At 31.7% G+C, this 19,930-nt stretch overlaps 2 protein-coding genes across 2 annotated transcripts; one reads left to right on the forward strand and one right to left on the reverse strand.

The window, feature by feature from the left end:
• Positions 1–6,567: 6,567 nt before the first annotated feature.
• On the forward strand, positions 6,568–11,126 carry LOC136203061 (kinesin-like protein KIN-13B). The gene is made up of 12 exons (XM_065994106.1): positions 6,568–6,951; positions 7,048–7,227; positions 7,592–7,765; positions 7,895–8,002; positions 8,325–8,402; positions 8,476–8,561; positions 8,653–8,808; positions 8,892–9,194; positions 9,408–9,626; positions 9,708–10,200; positions 10,287–10,352; positions 10,433–11,126. Exons 1-12 carry the CDS (start codon positions 6,841–6,843, stop codon positions 10,610–10,612), a joined length of 2,154 nt encoding a protein of 717 aa, XP_065850178.1. The 5' UTR covers positions 6,568–6,840; the 3' UTR covers positions 10,613–11,126.
• Positions 11,127–11,560: 434 nt separating this feature from the next.
• LOC136202242 (BURP domain protein RD22-like) lies at positions 11,561–13,571 on the reverse strand. Its single transcript, XM_065992746.1, has 3 exons — positions 13,533–13,571; positions 13,332–13,440; positions 11,561–12,402 (listed from the first exon to the last, which is right to left on the reverse strand). Exons 1-3 carry the CDS (start codon positions 13,569–13,571, stop codon positions 11,561–11,563), a joined length of 990 nt encoding a protein of 329 aa, XP_065848818.1.
• Between the last annotated feature and the right edge of the window lie 6,359 nt (positions 13,572–19,930).

Raw genomic sequence — 19,930 nt, forward strand, 5'->3', positions numbered from 1 at the left:
GACAGACCTACCACTTCCCCACGAATGGTCTCATCATACATAATTGGCGGCATAATAACTCAAGCTACTCTGAAAGAAAGCCTCAAGAAACAAAATGTAAAGGTAATCCTCAAAAAACCAGAAATGAAAGGGAACTAACCTCTCTGTTTGCGAATACATCCAAGTAGAACCCCGATGAACTTGGCATGTCCACCAACCACCAATGGCCAACATGTAGCCCAGACAAACAACACAAGGTAATCTTTTTGAGTTGAGCAAATCATTTTTCACAATAAGAAAGAAAAAAAACTTTGCCAAAAAGTTTTTTTGGAACATAACAAATGCTCCTTATTTATAATCACCATATGTGCATACCAAGGGTCACTAGTAAAAAAAGAGACATCTTTTGCAAACCACGACATATGTCCATAAAACACCGTTAAAACCTAGCTACAATTAATGAAGAGTGCACATGATCAAAAGCCACTTCAAAATTAGACAACCGGCATCAACTGATAAAGCATCTAGAAGTTTTCAGATAGTTAACACCAAAACTTCCATCAAAATTCATGATTTCGGCAACACAAGCAGAGCTCCGACAACTGAGCACCCCTGCCCCACACCTCCACATAATATGGTTTAGAACTCTCAGTCCAGTGACGTGGGGGACTAGTTCATGAGGTATATGGGCCGAGCCCAAGAGAACTCATCACAACAAAACAGGGTCCATCACAACAAGGCATATCCATTACCTAAAGCAGACACATAGGCACCCATAACCACACAAAGTCGTATATAAAGGCAAACCAACATTATTGGTAAGTGACACACATTCTCTCTCTCTCTTTCTCTTTGTCTCTCTCTCTAATTCCTTTCCTAATATACCTTATTTATCTCTTGAATTTTTAGAGAAGTACTGATGTTGTTAATTTACGAAATGGCATTACCTAATGTTTTAAAACAAGATCAATTTTAACTAATTTCTTGCATTTTAGCATCTTTTTTTTTAATGAAGGTTGGGACGCGAAGGAAGGCCGGGCATCCCAACTAGGTTGGCACCCCAGCACAGCCAACAACCCTTTTATTGATAAAAAAAGAAAAATTACAGAAGGAGGGAGAGAAAGGAAAAAGAATAAGAAAGAAGAATGAAAAAGATTACATAAAACGAATATGCGCTACATTGCATAAATCGTCAAACACTAGAGCCTGACAGAAGTAAGGTGATGAGTGCCACCAGCAAGGAGAGGTTGCCGATTGCCCGTGGTTCGCAAGCCTATCCGCATCCTGATTCCCTTCCCTAAAAATATGAGTAGCCCTCCAATTCATTGCCGACAGTAGGTTTTTGCAACGTTGCCATTCTCTTTTGATTTTTCATGGAACCTCAGCTTGGTTATTATTCAAAAACTGCATTTTAGCATGTTATTTGTAACTAATTTTTTACATTTTAGCATGTTATTTGTAACTATATTAACAACCTAATATACATTTTAAGCAATTTTTTTAATTAATTTATATGTGACATGCTTAATTGTTGGTAGTTTGGCAAGTTATTTAGTTGTGTTAATAAACACTTTTTGGAAACGTTAAAAATAAATCTGGATAACGCTAGAATCGAAATATTTACGAGATCTGGATCACAGTTTGTATCAATTAAACAAATGGTTGGAATTCCCAAAGTGATATATTCCCTATATTCTTCTTGCTGCTCAACGGTAAACTAGCTTCTTCAAAATTTCTATCAAATAATAGTAAAATTGATCTGTTTGTTAAAAATAAATCTGGATATGTTATTCTTATTGATATAATTTGAATATGTTAATTTCAAATACTAAATTTAAAATCAAAATTTTCGATATAAATTGAAATTCCCTCGCTTTTATTATAAACATAAATGAAGTTGTTTTATTTATGTGATGTACCAAAACGTGACCTTGATTTGTCTAATCAAATCACGCATATTCTATGGGACGTACCAAAACGTGACCTTGATTTGTCTAATCAAATCACGCATATTCTATGGGACCATAACCATTTTTATTTTTTATGCTATATACTCACCACCCAACCATATATTAACGAGTTCGTGAACCTTTGGCACCTTTTGATAGCGGCAGCAACCCAAAATCACCGGCAGAGGGCCATCCAACGGCCCAGATCTTACATATCATTAATAATAATCGTGTCCGCAATTCACTCAAGTGGGCCACTCACCTCACTCTAAGACGTGAGAAGCAGCAACTTTGCCCTCTTCTACTTTGTCTCCTTTGACCCTTACCAAATGGAAACATTATTCATTTTTAGTTCATTCAAACTCTATTTTTTTTTTCAAAGACATTAAAACTCTAATTATTTATTTTTATTTTTGATCAAATTAAATTAAATTCTTAATGAGAAAAAATTACATTTTACATAAAATTTGATTAATAAAATATTATTTAATTAATTATATATTATATTCAACGATTCAAGAAGTCCATAACAGAGGTCCATAACAATGAACACTAAGAAAGGAATGAACCGACTTGATGTTTTGATATTATAACCACAAAGAAGAGTTTTCTGATTTTTCTTTTTCCGTATGGTAAAAAACTCTTGAATCATAGGATTAAGAAAATGAGGCCAATTCAACAAAATTAGGGAGTCCTCCAACTTCTATCTAATGTGATCTAACAGGACCGGTCGAATTGAGAATTTCTAGGTTTTGGATTCAATTCTTCAAGAATTTATGAATTTTCAATCATCTGATTTGAACCGGATCGATTCGAGATCTAGCGGTACAATCGGGAACCAAAATAACCTCGATTTTTTAAAAAAACATTAAAAAATAAAATATAAAACAAATAAAATCAGAAACGATTTAAGAGGAATTTATGTTCATTAAATAAATTATTTTTTGACCCGATATCAAATGAGTAAGTCAAAATAGAGTTGATGTTTCTCAGATCATTTATGTTTTTAATTTTTATTTTTTTTGTAATTTTATACATATAATTTTTATAAAAATGATTTTCAATTAATTACATATAAATTGTTTATTTATTCTTTTAGATAAATAAAAATAAATTGTTTATTTATTCTTTTAGATAACTAAAAATAAATTGTTTATTTATTTATTACATCATCCAGTCCGATCAATTCGAGTCATTTGATTGAACCAAGTGATCCATGATCTAACTAAAAATCCGATTTGATGTCAGATCAATCTGGTTCTGATAAAATTGCTTTTAATAAAACTTTATCGTTATTGATATTATAGTCCCTTAATTTTAAAATCTATCATGAAAGTTATTCAGTTTTATTCTTTATTAACATTACGCCCCCTTATGAAAATAAAAACTCTCAAAATTAACGATTTCAAAATGAAAAAATCTAAAAGTTATTAGAATTTTCTAAAACTATATATTTTTTATTATATAAAACTATATATCTATATATAATATAAAACAGTAACGATGGAGCTGAGGTGTCATCACCTCATTTTTTGTTGATTAAAAATAATATCATTTATTTATTCTTTTCTTTTATTTTTGTTAACATTAATAAAAAAATATTAATTAAATCATTTTGAATTTCGATTTTCTACCATTTTGGATAACAATATTTCCATGGGATATACACATCCTAATGATAAGGAATCAAAAACCGTGCCTATCTATTATATATAGATTTATATAGAATTGTTATTATTGTAATAAAATAAAAAATTGTTATTGCTCCTGTACAAGAAATCAAAACTTTTATATAGATTGTGGGCCATATAAATTAGGGTACATGATCCATAATTTATATTTCAGAATCTAATATTTATAATATTTTCTAACCAAAAAAATATTTATAATATTTTATTTAATATTATTTATTAGAATATTTTACCTGCTTATCCGGATGTTTATTTCCTTTTTTTAATTTGGATGATTATCATCATTGATAGTATTCAAGAACTATTTAAATATAAATTATAATCAATCCGGATAAATTCAGTTTTCAAATTTCAATCATAACTAGTTATCACACACTCATTAGATAATTAATGAAAAGAATAATTTATAAAATATTGGAAGATAGCTATAAAGAAAATACATAGAAATGAAAGAGTAAAAGGATAAGTATGAAAAACAAATAAATTAAGCAATGAAAAGAAGTATAGTTGCAATCAATCTCTACAACTTGTTAGATCTTTGTTAAAACCCTAACAAGGAAGAGCAGTGATATCATACCATCGACAATGACAAAGAATGTATTATTTTTCTTGCAGAGATTTTACTGTCTATTTTATCTCTTATGATATGTTTGGTTCCTGATTGTAATTAGTTTCAATATTAGCTTAGTTAAGTTGTCAATCAATTAATCTGATGTTTGAATAGTTATTCCACCGGAAAATGGCCGCACCTTGGTTGATCACAATACACATAAAGAAAAAGAAATAAGGATAGGTTTTTGTTCTTTGTTTGATATACAGAATTGACTCTTCAAGGCCATTGCATCCTTTTATTTTGCTGGTTAGTATTTCTTTATTGGTGGTATTAGATCATTTTTATTTCATATTTGTTGTAATAGGAGTATTTGTTTTTCCTATTTTAAGATCAAAATTACATTTTTTTTTTCCAATTGTAGTGTAGCCAAGTGGAATTGTTTCAAAGTCTGTGTGAGTGGCAATTTCTGTTTGTCAAAATAATTTTATGCATTTAATTGAACTGGAAATTTCAGGATGAAGTCAAACATCGGCCTATGTTTGATATTGGGTTGCATGTTTATTTCAGGAAATTCAGTTTCGTTCTTTGCAGGTATGCAACTTATTGGTTCGAATTTGTTTATCCAAAGCTCAATATTTTAAATTTCAGTATTCTTTTTATCTTTATGTCTGAGATCTCAAAGCTGCTTTTTTCTATTGTTCTTTTACCAGGGTGTTTATAATCCTAATATTGGTTATGAATATGTTCAGGTATATGGCACTCCAATGGCAGTTAATCGAGAAGGAAACTCACATGGATAATCCGGATATGGAAGCTCAAAGAACCTTAATATTTAATTTTCACACATTTAAGATATACTATTTAGGTTGTTTGCCTTTTCACTTTGCAAAAGTAGTGAATTTTTTAATAGTAAGATAATGATATTTAATCGATTCTTTTTTCTCGGATGCCAGGTTGTTTTGTTGAGAGCACGTTAATAATTTTATTTTTTCTTGGATTTGCTGCATTTTTTCTGTTGGTGAATGACAATAAAGTTATTAAAAAAAGTTAATTTTCCATTATTTTTATTTAATTTAGTTCGTATATTTGTTTTGTACATTATTAACAATTAAGTTCTCTTAAAATAGTCAAATTTTATATGATATTTTTTCCCAAATGATCCTTATTCGGTTCAAATGATTATAAATAAATATAATAAAAAAGTATAATTTGTTACTTATACAGAGTTATTAAAAATTAAGCTTTGTTGTTAGTAAAATTAAATTGTGCTGATACTAAATATATAGTTAAGTTGTTTTTTTTCTGAAAAGATATAGTTAAGTTGGTTTAAAAATATATAGTTAAATTAATTTAATGCTATTCTATTCTATTCTATTATGCTTAAAGTGCATGTTTTAATATAATAATTTTTATTTTTTTACAAATTTTTTTTCTAATCAAAACATTGCAAAAAGTTTTAGTTAAGAGATTATTCATTTAAAAGGTGTATGACAAGTTTCAAACTGAAAACTATAAAAAACATAATTTATAAATTTAAATTCATTACTAATTGCTAATACTTAATATTTTAAATTGCATATATTTTACTTTTCTTTATTTTTTTACCAGATATTTATTTTGTCAAGTACTGTGAATAGCAATTTATATCATTGTGCGCAGTCAACTATTGTCTTGCAATAATATTTTGTTCTTAGAATTAATTTTAAAATTTAATATTTTTATTTTAAATTGTTAAATATTGTACATGATACATCAATTGGAACTCATGTAAAATAAAATTTAATTAACAAAATTAACATATAAATATGCTTGATTTATTTATTTATTTTCAATAATAAATAAGATAAATAAGATAATGAAAATTTTATATATATATATATTCGCGCGCGGGGTTAAAAACTAGTTTTTTTTAATATAACTACATATTTTAATTTTTCAAATCACTATTTTTTAAATTTTTTCTTGTAAATAGTAATTTTTTCTTCTTCTAATAATTAAATAATACCTAAATAACACCTAAGTTTAACAGAAAAAAGTTAAAAAAAATTAAAGATAAAATTTATATTAAAATATCATTTATATTAAATTTGAATTTAATGATAATAAAAAAGTAAACTCCAATGATTTTTATATCAAATTTTGAAAGTTGAATAATTATAATATTAAAGATAAAATTAAGTGAACAGACTATAATTTAACGAACTTTTATTTTACCAAGTCAATACGCCAAAGGTGACCAACGACCCATGCGCGCGTGACAATATCCTTTTACCTTTGCGCGTGGTTTACCCTTTACATTTTTTGAATCGTCTAAGGTAAAAAAGGAGGGAGCCAAACGTTGCCCATCTTCTTCACTCATTCAAAACACAAAGCCTGGATGCTGGAACCCGCCACCGTCACTCGCCAACCATTCTCTGCTGCTACGGTGAAAACACGCGCTTCTCTGAATATACTCAAGCTTAACTACCTCTGGTTAAGCTTCGCCATTATAGTTGTCTCTCAAGAAGGATACATAAAATTGATCTCTCCATATCTCTTTCTTTTGTTTTTTTCTATCTACAGCTTGATCACTGTACCGCCGGCGGTATGTTCTTTTATTGTTTTGGATTAACATATAGAGATTGAAATTGAATTGAATTGTTACGAAGAGAAAGATTTTGCTTCGGAGATGAATACGGTAGGGAGGCAAGTGTCGAGATCCAATTCGAAGGTGCACCACCAGCGTCAGTATTCTGATAACTTCTTTGATAATGGCAGATGGTCCCAATTGTCTTCTCAGGTGAGCAGATGATGTTATTTCGTACTCATAGTTGCAGTTTTCCGGTTTTCCTAAACGTGGAATCAACCTTTCATTTTGCCGGGTTTTTTTTTGCAGGAATTCGGATACGGTTCGAGGATGAACCGGAGTATGCAGTCATCATTGGACGCGTCGACACCACAGATTTCTTCACGATCGTCGAGTCTACGGAAGCTCGGAGAAGATTATGTGTCATCGAGTGTGCTCAGTCCTGGTTTGCTCGATCTTCATTCTTTTGATACTGAGCTATTACCAGAGGTACAAATATATTTCTTTAAATTGAGCTGCATTAATTTATCATGGCTTGTTTTGGAAATTACATTCCAATTGAGGAAATTCCCGATGTGAAGTACATTAGCTAGCTATAATTATTAGAATTTAATGTTACTGCCATCTCTATAACCTTTTCATAGCTCATTGAAACTAATCAATTCTCAGGTGAACTTGAACATGGACAAATGGTTTGTAAAATTCTTTTTAATTCACTGTACTTTGATATGGGTACTCTAGTCTTGAACAGAAAATTGAAATGCTACTCAAATTAAAGATTGTTTCCATATTATTTTGTTGGTTATACTACCTTTAAGATCTCAAATTGCAGTCCTTTATCCTTCACATGTAGGGGTATATGCGTAATCAATCTGTTCGCAGAAAAGGTTTAGATATTGAGACCGATCCTTATCTTTCAGCGAACAAGCCGACCAACATAGCCCGAGGTTTGACTGAGAATAATCTTCTAAAAAGTTTCCCAGGGGACAAAGACAGGGCCTGCAATGTTGCTAAGATTAAAGTTGTGGTATAGTCTCTCTCTCTCTTGCCTCTTTTAAATGTTGAATCTGGTTTTATTTTAATATTTCTATTATAATATAAGCTCTTTCCTTTTGTCCTTCGTAATTGATGAAATGCCAGTGTGATTTTTACGTAGGTGCGCAAGAGACCATTAAACAAAAAGGAAATAGTGAAGAAAGAGCAAGATATCATTAGCATAGATCCAAATTCTAATTTTCTGACGGTGTATGAAACCAAACTCAAAGTGAGTGCCTGGTAAATGAATCTTACTATTTATTACAGAAAGAATTCCAATGTTTTCCCAATTCCTTGCTTGAAAAATATAAAATTCCGTGCACAGAAAATCAAAATGATAGCTATGTTTCATTGTATATGACTAAAAGGTGTTTTTCTACCTTAAATCCTGAATCAGTTTGGTAGGTGACATTTTGACTATCAAATCATAAATTACGATATTAGGACTTTCTAATCTAAAGTTATGCTGATAAAGATGACAGCAATTAATCAGCTGCATCCTCATTCTACTCTACCCATCTTTCAAATATCTGAACTATGACCTTCTGCAGGTGGACCTAACAGAATATGTTGAGAAACATGAATTTGTTTTCGATACGGTGCTACCTGAAGGTGTTTCAAATGATGAAGTGAGTATTCAATGAGACTTGATCCGTAATAGTAATGCCATTCATTTGTTTTAACCAGATTCATTTCATATAGGTGTACTCTGAGACTGTGGAGCCTATTGTTCCTCTAATTTTCAATAAGACAAAAGCAACCTGCTTTGCCTATGGGCAAACAGGCAAGTGACTCAGTCTGGATGTCAATAGTATTTTAGTATGGACTTATTACATTATGTCAATAATCATTGGTTTACCCTATTCCCCGTGCAGGGAGTGGAAAGACTTATACCATGCAACCACTGCCCCTCAAAGCATCTCATGATATATTAAGACTAATGAACCACACATACAGAAATCAAGGTTTTCAATTGTTTGTCAGTTTTTTTGAGATATATGGAGGGAAGCTTTTTGACCTTCTCAATGATCGGAAGTGAGTGACTTAAGCTGATTTTTTTTTTGTTATCTTAGCTAAATATTGTGGTCATTAATCTAAATGAAGTTCTATTTTTGCAGAAAGCTATGCATGAGGGAGGATGGGAAACAGCAAGTTTGCATTGTGGGTTTGCAGGAGTACAGAGTGTCAGATGTTGAGGTTATCAGCGAATTAATTGAGAAAGGAAATGCAACTAGAAGCACTGGTACAACTGGCGCAAATGAGGAATCCTCCCGGTCACATGCTATACTTCAGCTAAGCATCAAAAGATCAGTTGATGGTTCTGAATCAAAGCCTCCCCGAGTAGTAGGAAAGCTTTCGTTCATAGATCTGGCTGGAAGTGAGCGTGGTGCAGATACTACTGACAACGATAAACAAACAAGGTGGGGTTCATTTAAGCTATATTCTTTTTCTAAAACCATCTTATAGTGCTCCCTCATCAGCATTGCACATTGCACATTGCAAGTGAAAAGTTTGGGAGCGATTATTGCTCCCCATTGATTAAATTCTTAGTATGTGGATTTTACTTGTCTATGCTGATGCTTGAAATCTTTTAGCTTTAACAGAAACAATTAATTGCTTTTGCTATTACACAGAATGGAAGGTGCTGAAATTAATAAGAGCTTACTGGCTCTGAAGGAGTGCATTAGAGCTCTCGATAGTGATCAGGGCCACATTCCCTTCAGAGGGAGTAAACTGACTGAAGTTCTTAGAGATTCGTTTGTTGGAGACTCTCGCACTGTTATGATATCCTGCATTTCACCGAGCTCAGGATCATGTGAACATACTCTAAATACGCTAAGATATGCAGACAGGTATGAGTTTTTTCAAAGAAAAGTAGGAGTGTGAATCTAAACATTAATTCAATTAGTTTCTGATCGATATTCATATTCCAGGGTGAAGAGTCTTTCTAAGGGGAACAACTCTAAACGAGATTCACTGAGTTTTTCCAACCTTAGAGACTCAACTGTGTTGCTTTCGTCTTCAGTTTTACCTAACGAAGCATCGTTTGATGATAACATAAATGATGTTCCGGACAAGAACAGTTTTGGGTGGGCAAAACAGATTGAAAAAGAACCATCTCCAGCCTTTATTGCTGATCGCATTGGAAGAGGTAGGGCAGAAGGAAATTTTGCTGGATCTGTTTATTCAGATCAATACAGAAATCAGATGAGTGGTCAAAATGGCATCGTTGAGGATGCTTTTGATTATGCCAACCGAAGTTCTGAACAAAAACCATCCTGGATGAATAACAAGACAGTAGAAAACTATGAAATTTCAGCTTTGGACGGTAAGAAAAGAAAAGATGCTGTAGTAAGATCCATAGATGTTTCACACTTTAAAGAAAATGATTCCCATTCAGACGATGATCTTAATGCCCTGCTGAAGGTAATCACTTTTTTCAAACTCATTCTTATTAGTTTTGGTAATAGGATTATTCAGGTGGCAGTAATATGTTGCTATGATTTATTTAGGAAGAAGAAGATCTTGTGTCTGCCCACCGTAAGCAAGTTGAGGAGACTATAGACATCGTGAGGGAGGTTAGAGGCAATCTCTTCTCTATTTAATTATATTTTTCTGCGGCTGCTAGTTTTGGTAACCTTATATAGTATTAATGTAGGAGATGAACTTGCTAGTTGAAGCTGACAAACCAGGCAATCTGTTGGATGGTTATATCTTCAAGTTGAATGCCATTCTTTCGCAGAAATCTGCTGGAATTTTGCAACTGCAGAATCGCTTATCTCAATTTCAGAGGCGTTTGAAAGAGCATAACGTTTTGGTTTCTTCATATGGTAGCTGACGAAAGCATGAATTTTTGCTGGCATTGGATGTAATGACTCAAATTTCTCTGTGACGGTAAGTTTGACATCAATTGACTGCAAGTACACCTAGTTGCGGAGAATTACTGCTCTTTGTGGTGCGTGGTTGAATTGAAAGACATGTGTTCATTGCATATGATGACTGCTATATCAAGTCAGTAGCCTTTCTGACTCGAGTTAAAAGCAGCCCAATATCTCATTGGTTTGTTCTTGCAAGATCTATGTGGTATTATAATCTATATATGTTAAATGTATCCATTTGGGTTTCTAATGCTATGCTGTTAATAGCTTGCAATTTATTGTGTTGAAAGTGAAAAACTCCCAAATACGGTTTCCAAGTTAGAGTATATAAGCTATTGACTGCTGCTAATTGGTTTTGGTTGCTTTTACACGAGGTTGGGTGTCTGTAATGCCACTATTTCCCCTTGAGTGGTTGTATAATGTATACTGGTTGGTCCATATGATGAATGAAATATATTTTAACTTCGTTTCTCATTGCGGTATGCACTTGTAGAGATCAATAAGTTATATCTTGGCAGGGCACAGTTTCAGTCTGAGCCTCTGAGGGGAAATTTAATATATTGGACTTCTAACTTGTAAGTGCTCCGTTCGTTAACTTTTCGTTGCCATTACTTTTAATTATTATCTCAGATTTACGAGATTATTAGCCATTCTGTGATATATTACTAAATCTATAGGCTACAACTTCTGTATAGATGTTCTTGAAAACCATATGCACTGAAGGTCCAATGAATGGGCAACAATAGTCAATAGGCTTCTGTTTTTTTATTGAAATAACATAGGCAGTACAATGAAGGAAAAACATTTAGTATCACGCATACTGTGAAACTCGTGTCTATAAATTCTTAGGAACTTCAGCTTTAATTTTATTGTAGCTCTTTAGAAATGTAGTTTTGAAACTTCAGCATCTAATCTGCAACAAATAAGATATGGTTTGCTGTTAGAAAGTGACAAATAGGAACAGTCCCGGGCTTAACCTTAAGAACTTGAAAAGCTAGATGCCTTGGATTCCATTTAGATGTATCAGCATGGCAAACAACAACAGCCTTAACTTTCATTCCGTCGGTCCCAACCAACGGAACCACATAAGCCTTAGCATTATGCATTTTATGGCAGTAGAAAACAGGGTAAGCATAAATCTCTGGATGACAAGCCACCATCTTAACTCCTACCATTCTCACATCCTGCTTGATGCTAAATCGTTGCTGCTCTATACGATCTGTTGATAAAGCTTGAATGTTCTTCTTTCCAAGCTTTGAAGTAATAAAATCTACCATCCCTTCCAATGATGTAGCACAGTACTTCTCCTCACCCTCTAACGTCGGCTCCTCCTCACATTCTTTTATTGTCTTCTTCATTATCTTAGACATCGTTGAATTAGGCTTGATAGAAAATTTGTGTAGAATTTGTGAGAAGTTGGTTGATGAGAAGGGGATCATGTCAGCAACTCGGCGAGGTAAAAACTTACCTTCAACTGAAATTCTGACCAAATTGAGGTTCATATATGTGCCAGGGTGCAAGTCCTTACTTAGGAAGAAAAGTGTTGTGTTTTTGTTGTGTCTGAGTTCATACTTAGAGGGACCATACTTGTATGAAAATGGGTTTAAGCTCCCCAAAATTGCTGGGACATCCACAGATACTCCATCTCCTATATCTATGTCTATGCCACCAATATCTATGACCATGGCATTATCTTTGAAACTCATGCCGTTGGCTTGTTTGCTCGTATCCTTGGTACTGCTTTTCTGCCCTGTGAGTCAAGGTAAGCATAAGATTAGTTGCAAATCTTTCTTAAAGTTTGTAGAATTATTAGAGCATGCTCCCAAACTGGTAGGTTGGGGAAGTTTTTAGATTTTAATTATGAATTCACTGCTTTCTTGCAAAATACTAGAAGTGGAAAATTATCAGCTTGAAATTATAATGTTTGATAAAGGCAAAAACCATCATCAGCCCCTAATCATTCCAATTTTGGTGGATTGAGCCCTCATTTTTTTATTTCAACATATCAAATCTCTAATCATTTATTTTTGCTCAAAATAAGGGTTTTTCAGTTTTTTCATAGATCAATGGGATAAGGTCCAAATTCGTCCCTATTGTTTTTGGAGAAGTGCAAATTTACTCCTAAAATTACAAAATGATAAAATCTTACCAATAAAATAGCTTTTCCAAGCAAGATCAATTTTAACTCTACCTAACGAAAAATTTGAATGGATTGGCTTAAACATTATTTGATTGACACATCAGACATTCCAAACAAGTCTATGGATAAACTAGAGCATTTTCGTGCATTCTGGCCACCAGTTTGTAACTGTGTTAATAACATAGTAAATATTTTAGATATTTTGTTCTGTGATTAACTTTTATGTGGCAAACTTCATTTTTGATATTTTGCTAAGTTTTTTTTTTTTTCCTAATTATATTAGTAACACAATAGAGGGCGAGCCTTGGCGCAACGGTAAAACGTTGTTGTCGTGTGACCGAAGGTCACGGGTTCGAGTTTTAGGAGCGGCCTCTTGCCAAAAAATTGGCAAGGGAAGGCTTGCCCCAGTACACCCTTGTGGTGGGACCCTCCCCGGGCCCTCGCTTAGCAGGGATGCGTAATGCACCGGGGGCCGCCCTTTTTATATTAGTAACACAATAGACATTTTAGCCATGATGATTCAGAGGTAGGATATGCACCGGAAGGCAATAGATGACGAAGAGCATTAGGCATGGGAGTTGTAGGCAACATAGATTGCCAGTAGAGCTCTTGTGGTAGAATGGCACTAGTTATTATGGTGAGTGTTAGCTGCAAAGAGAGATACTAATATAAGTTAGTTAGGTGTCTGTAAACCAAAACTAAACTTGCATAAAGAAACTGCTTTTCGTAATATTACTTACTGAGGTTACAAAAAGAAGCACGACATAATGAAACTCCATTGAAACACTTCAAGAAGATTTTAGAGCTTGTCTTGCACAAAATGAAGGCCAATTGTAACTCGTATATATAGAGGCATTATAAACGAGGCTATCATTAAATGAATCAATCTAGTATTGAATTTTTGCATGTTGAAATTAAACTTGTTACGAGAAGAGTGATGGCCGATCGAACTCATGGGTTTTCTTGGGTAAAATTAAAACTAAAAAATCGAATATTATAATTCCTGAAATTCTGCATTTTATTAACATAAGAATTTTTTAAGGTTTATTAAAATACAGTAACTTCTTCAATATCAGATTTATTAAAGTTTTTTTTGTTTTTTTTTGTTTTGAAGTGATATAGATTTTGTTGTGTTATCATACTAGACCTTTTAAAATTCAATTATGTGTAAAATTTATCCTTTGTTATCCACAAACCCCTGTCCAGAATCCAGATGCCATTGCGATCCCTAGTTTTGAGGGCGAATGTAAAGAAAAAAGAAGTAATGTCGAACAAGTTGTGATAAATCCTTAGTGATGGGATGGTTATCCATATGGGCTTATTGTGATCCGATAAGATTAGAGATTACCTTTAGAGTAAATGAAGGACCATACCTTTTTTACTTGCTCAAGTGAAACTATTGTTTGCTTCAAAGTGGGAGCCCATTCTTTACTATTATCCTGGACACCCATCAAACCCGTAGACGGCTCTATACCTAATAGCTCATCTACTTCCAATGGAGCATGAGGATTGGTCCGAGTGGTAAGGCGTTGAACATCTGCTTGATAGGTTTGAGGTTCGATTCCCCACTCCGTCAAATTCAAACCGGACTAGAAATCGGCTAAGTCTCCAGTTTAGGTCATGTTGAGTTTATTGATCTTCAATAACTCAAAAAGAACTGGAGTAAACCCGAGACCTGATGGTTCAACTGGGATCCGGAGTAACCTAGTTTTTTATTTAAAGAAAAAAAAAGTAAAAAAAAAATATTTTTAAAAAACTTCGAATCTTAAATTCCATTATTTTCATAATGCATTAATTTTTTTCTTTCTACCTAAAAAAATAACTTTGAAATACTAATAGTTTGATGCGGATATTGTTTGTAATCAAATCGAAACATGGTGATGATGAATCCGTAGGACTTATTAGGTTATGGTTGAAAAAAACAATTCCAATTTATAAGTGATGTATAATTGATTTATAATTTTAATTATATATATTATTTATTTATTACGTTATCTGATCCGACCAATCCGAGTCGTTTGGTTGAACCAAGCGACCCATCCATTTATAAATTCAGTTCAATTTCTGGTCTGATTCTTACAACATTACTAATTTGAGAGATATTATCTAAAAGAGAATTGTGAGACGTTGGGTGTATTAGAGGTGAAGGGTTATCGAGTGTTTCAGAACACAATATTTTCTGATAAAAAAATTACAAAATTACAAAAATTCTGTTAAAATGCTAAAAATTAAATCTTCCACGTATAAGTTAATCATAATTTTTTTGTCAAATTGTCTAAAATATTTACTGTGTTATTAATATTGTTACAAAAAATTAACAAAAATGCACGAAACTGCTTCAATTTATTGGCAAACTTGCTTGGAAGGTTCATAATGACAATGAAATAAAAGTAAAACCGGTCTTTTCAAAATTTCAATAGCGCCAAGACTAAAATTGATCTTGTTTGAAAATGTTAAGATTAAATTTGCATAATTTCACATGTCAGGACTAACTCTACACTTTACTTGAAATGTTAGGGTTAAATTTATCCCTTATATCATAATTTTATAACTACCGCCCTATGAAATACTTAGGGTCCGTTTGGTACGTTGTAATGCAATGTAATGTAATCAAAGTTGTAATGTAATCAAATGTGTAATGTAATGGAATGAAATCATAATTACATTACCATGTTTGGTTGGCAAATTTTAATAAAATCCATAATACGTAGGTTTATATTAGTTAAATACAATTTTCCTGTTTTTTTTTTTTGCATTTTTCGGATTTTCATGTTTTCTTTAATTTATTTTTCATTTTCGTTGTTTTTCTCATTTTTGTTTTTTTCATTTCACATTTTTTCGTGTTTTTCATATTTTTTCTCGTTTTTCTGTTTTTGCATTTTTTTCTCGTTTTCGGTTTTTTCACATTTTTTCATGTTTTTTCTCATTTTACCATTTTGTGTTTTTCATATTTTTTCTCGTTTTCTGCATTTTCACATTTTTTCGGTCTTTATGTTTTCATGTTTTTTCGTATTTCGCCGTTAGTAATAAAAATACAAGGGCTAATCGTAATGAGGATTCATATCTATTTTGTTTGTAATGCCCATTACATAAATTTGTGAAGAAAAATTGAATGATGTAATGGTGATTCCATTACGACAAAAATTATATGACTAACCAAACATGGTAATGAACCTCCATTGTAATGGTCATTCCATTACGACATCCATTACAGCGTACCAAACGGAGTCTTAATGTTCTATTCTTTATGTGAAATCAAATTGTTTCTGTTAAAAAAGAAAATCAATTGGTGCAGTAATTTTTTTCAAAAGAATTTACTAAACCTTTTGCCTATTTTATTTCTTTTTACCATTTTAAAAACAACTACCACCATTTCGTTTTTCAGTGTTGTAGCCAAATAACGAAAAATATTTTATTTTCCAACAAAAAAAATTCTTTTATCCAATATTTTTCAGAATATAATATTTTCTGGCAAACAAATAGAACCTAAACTTTTTGGATTTTTTCAAAAAAATTTGTTTGTATTTATTTGATATTTATAAAGTCATCATGCTTATGTTTTTCCTTTAATATTGTTCCAATCTTTTTAATACCATTAGTGAACAAAGTTTTTATCCGCTCTATAAGTTATTATTTTTATTTAATCATTTAGGTTATTTTTATTATATTTTGATTGATTAATTTAAAAACATATCCATATTAGACATTTTACGTACTAAGAACGATAGTTTATCATAATTTTATCAAATATTAGTTATTAATCAACAATAGCATGTTTGTTATCCGAAACACTAAATAACAACAACTATATAACAATTAACAACAATAATAACTATCAACTAACAGCTGAAAAACAGATTAAACATATTAACGTAATTACATGATAATATACTTCTTCAACTGTATCGTAGAGGGCCAATAGAAGACTACAAGTTTATGGGTAATAATTCTTTTGTTTAGTATCCATGAAATCATTTGTTTAAATGTAATTTTTTTTATAATCATCTAATTACTCGATTAGATACAAATGTTAGATTTGACATTTAACATTTTTACGGGATCCTCTGATTGATTGAATTATTGAGTTATTTATATTTAAAACACATTAATTTTGTACGTCCTCTATCATCTGAGACAAAGTAGATTTATTTATGAGTTCAGATACCTATCTAGTCCATCTAGATCCATGTCCAATGAACTGAGTATATATAAATAAAAATTGATATAATGTTCGGTCCGACCTAAACCATTAAAACCCATCTACTCTAGAACGAGTTTGAAATTTATAAAAATTGAATAGATCGTCTTGATCTATTATATTAATTATTAAATATATATTAATTATTTTTAAGTAAAAAAAATGTTAAATAATCACTTATTAATTATAATAAGATACTTTCATGAATATAAAAGTTGAAAAGCAAAATATTATATCCCAGCTAGCTTTTAGCATCAATTCAAACTCAAAGCATCTCAACAGCCAACAACCATCCGACCAAATGCAGGATTATACTGTCTCTAATCATTCCCGCACAAAAAACAATGAAAGGAGTGAGAAATCAGTTATTTTATCTTTACCAAAATACCCCTACTTTTAGATTTTGATGTCTATAAACAGAACAGACACTATGTTATTTCTTTCAATGAGAACCATGACAATTTTCATTCCATAAGATCTAGTTTATTTCTTATGATGGTATCAGAAATTTTTTCTGTAGGTTAAAATTTGTGCTTCTTTAATCTGTTTGTTCTTCAATGGTAAACATGAGTGTAATCACACCAGGAGATCCATATTTTCTTCCTGCGAATGAAACTATACTTCTTTAGCAATACTCATTGTAGTTAGACTTGTTGATGGAATGGTCAGAAACGAGAACGATAGTGATGACAGTACCCGCGATAAGTTGTTCGGGTCTGATGAGGAATAAGATCAGATAGATTTTATCCATGTAATAAAGTTATATTCTACATTTTAATAATTCAATTCGTAATTTAATTCCTTATTTTAATATCTCTTTGCTGTGCCTGTGATCTCTCTAAGGATCAAGTTCCTATGGCTATTGTCCATTTCAAGCCCATTTTAATATTATCGAAAAATAATAATATAAATTAACACGTACATTTTTAGGACTATAATCGAACTGAGTCGAGTTTTAACTTGCTCATGCTCGATTCATTAGAAATTTGACAAACTCGAGCTTGAACTCAAAGTTTTGTTCACGAGCTGCTCGTAAAGAAGTTTTTTTTTCACGAGCTTTATTGCCGAGCAGTTCGTTGATTCTGTTCATGAAATTTGCTCTTGAACATCTGATTAATTAATGTTGATTTCAAATTTGTTTAACATACCTCTAAAAAAAATTCTTGCTTTCATATCTTCATTCTTTTTTTCTTTGTTGTTTGTAACCGGTCACTTCAGGACGAATACTTGGTTCATAAAAAAATCATTCTCATAAAACTACATAGTTTTGAAATTTACAAAACAAAAATTTCATATAAAACTACAGAGTCTTACATTTATCCTTTTATAAAAATATTATTATTACAAAATAATCGAATCAAGTTTGCTCACGAGTAAATTCATGAACATTATAATCGAACTTATTCACGAACCTATAACCGAGCCCGCTCATGAGCTTTCGATCGAGTTTCTTCGTACTCAAGCTCGACTTATTTATAAATCGAGCCGAATATGGTCGAGTTTTTATCGAGTCGAACGTCGAGCCACTTATGAGTGGCGCATCTCATTTACAATCCTATATATTTATAATATGTGTCAACCGTAATATTTCAACAATAATACTATTGAAACAATTCAAACATGTAAAAATTAATATCCATAAATAATATAACTCACCAAAAAAATATAAAACAATGTCCTTAAAATCTTACAACATATCATGGAAACAAGTAGATGATGCAACTAAAAAATAATACATAAAAACAATAAACACAATTAACTAATAATCTCACAACAATGTTAAAAGTGAATTATAATAAAGAAAAAAAATATTTTTTTATTCCGTTTGTTGCCTAGGCACCATCCAAGCGGTCAAAAACTTAAGGGCCAAAAATCCACCAAGGGACTAATCAGGATAAACCGAAACAAATTCCGATTTCGAGTGCTTAAATGCTCTAGATGACCATTTCGTAAACCGTTCTTTCAGTTATTCAAAATTATATTAAACATTGATTGTACTAGTTGGAAAAGTCCATCTACAGAATTAAACAGAATCTTCATTGAAAACATATTCATATCCGCATAGTTAAAAATCACCAAGAGAACTCATTGAGGAAAATCGAAAGGGTTTTTCGGTTTAGAAAATTCTATCTTGAAACTCTTTATTTTGCAGAATCAAACAGAATCTTCGTTCAAAACCGATTCAGATCTAAATAGATGAAATTTCTCAGTACCAATGTCTATTATTTTGTAGCTATCTGTCTATTTCCTCAGTTCTAACTAAAAGCACCGTTAGTGTCCCTATAATATCTGTAAGGGTCAAGTTCCAATGGCCTATGTGATCTGATCTGCCATTCTTCTACCCCAATTGGAAAAAGAGGTGTTCCCAAATTAATTAAAACTATTGTTTTTCTTTGCAGGGAATCATAAAAAATAAAATAAAAGAATGAATACCAAAATATAATGCATGTATTAATTATAACATGATTCATGAAACATCATGCCATAGGGAAAAAAGATCAACATTAGACTTTATTTATGCATTTACTCCTAATTTTAATCCAACACTTTCATGAATATAACAATCAATATTATATCAGCAGAATTTCCAGAAAACAGAAAGCAAAGTATAACACTAAAGATCAGTAGAATGTCCAGAAAATTGAAAATCAAAATATCATACACAGGAGACAGAGTCTGTCTCAACTAACTGTTAGCATCAATTCAAACTTAAAGCATCCTACCAGCCAACAACAATCAGATCAGATGAAAGATTATACTGCTAATCATTCCTGCAGAAAAAGCAATGAAAGGAGTGAGAAAACAGGTATCCATCTTTACTACTTTTCCAGAAGTTTAACTGTACTTTAGCTTTTGATTTCTATAAATTTCTATAAATAGAACAGACACTGTATTATGTCTTTCAATGTGAATCATAACAATTTTCATTCCACAGGATTT

The sequence above is a fragment of the Euphorbia lathyris genome, chromosome 8 (assembly GCF_963576675.1).
Source record: "Euphorbia lathyris chromosome 8, ddEupLath1.1, whole genome shotgun sequence".
In the NCBI taxonomy this organism is placed as follows: Eukaryota; Viridiplantae; Streptophyta; class Magnoliopsida; order Malpighiales; family Euphorbiaceae; genus Euphorbia; species Euphorbia lathyris.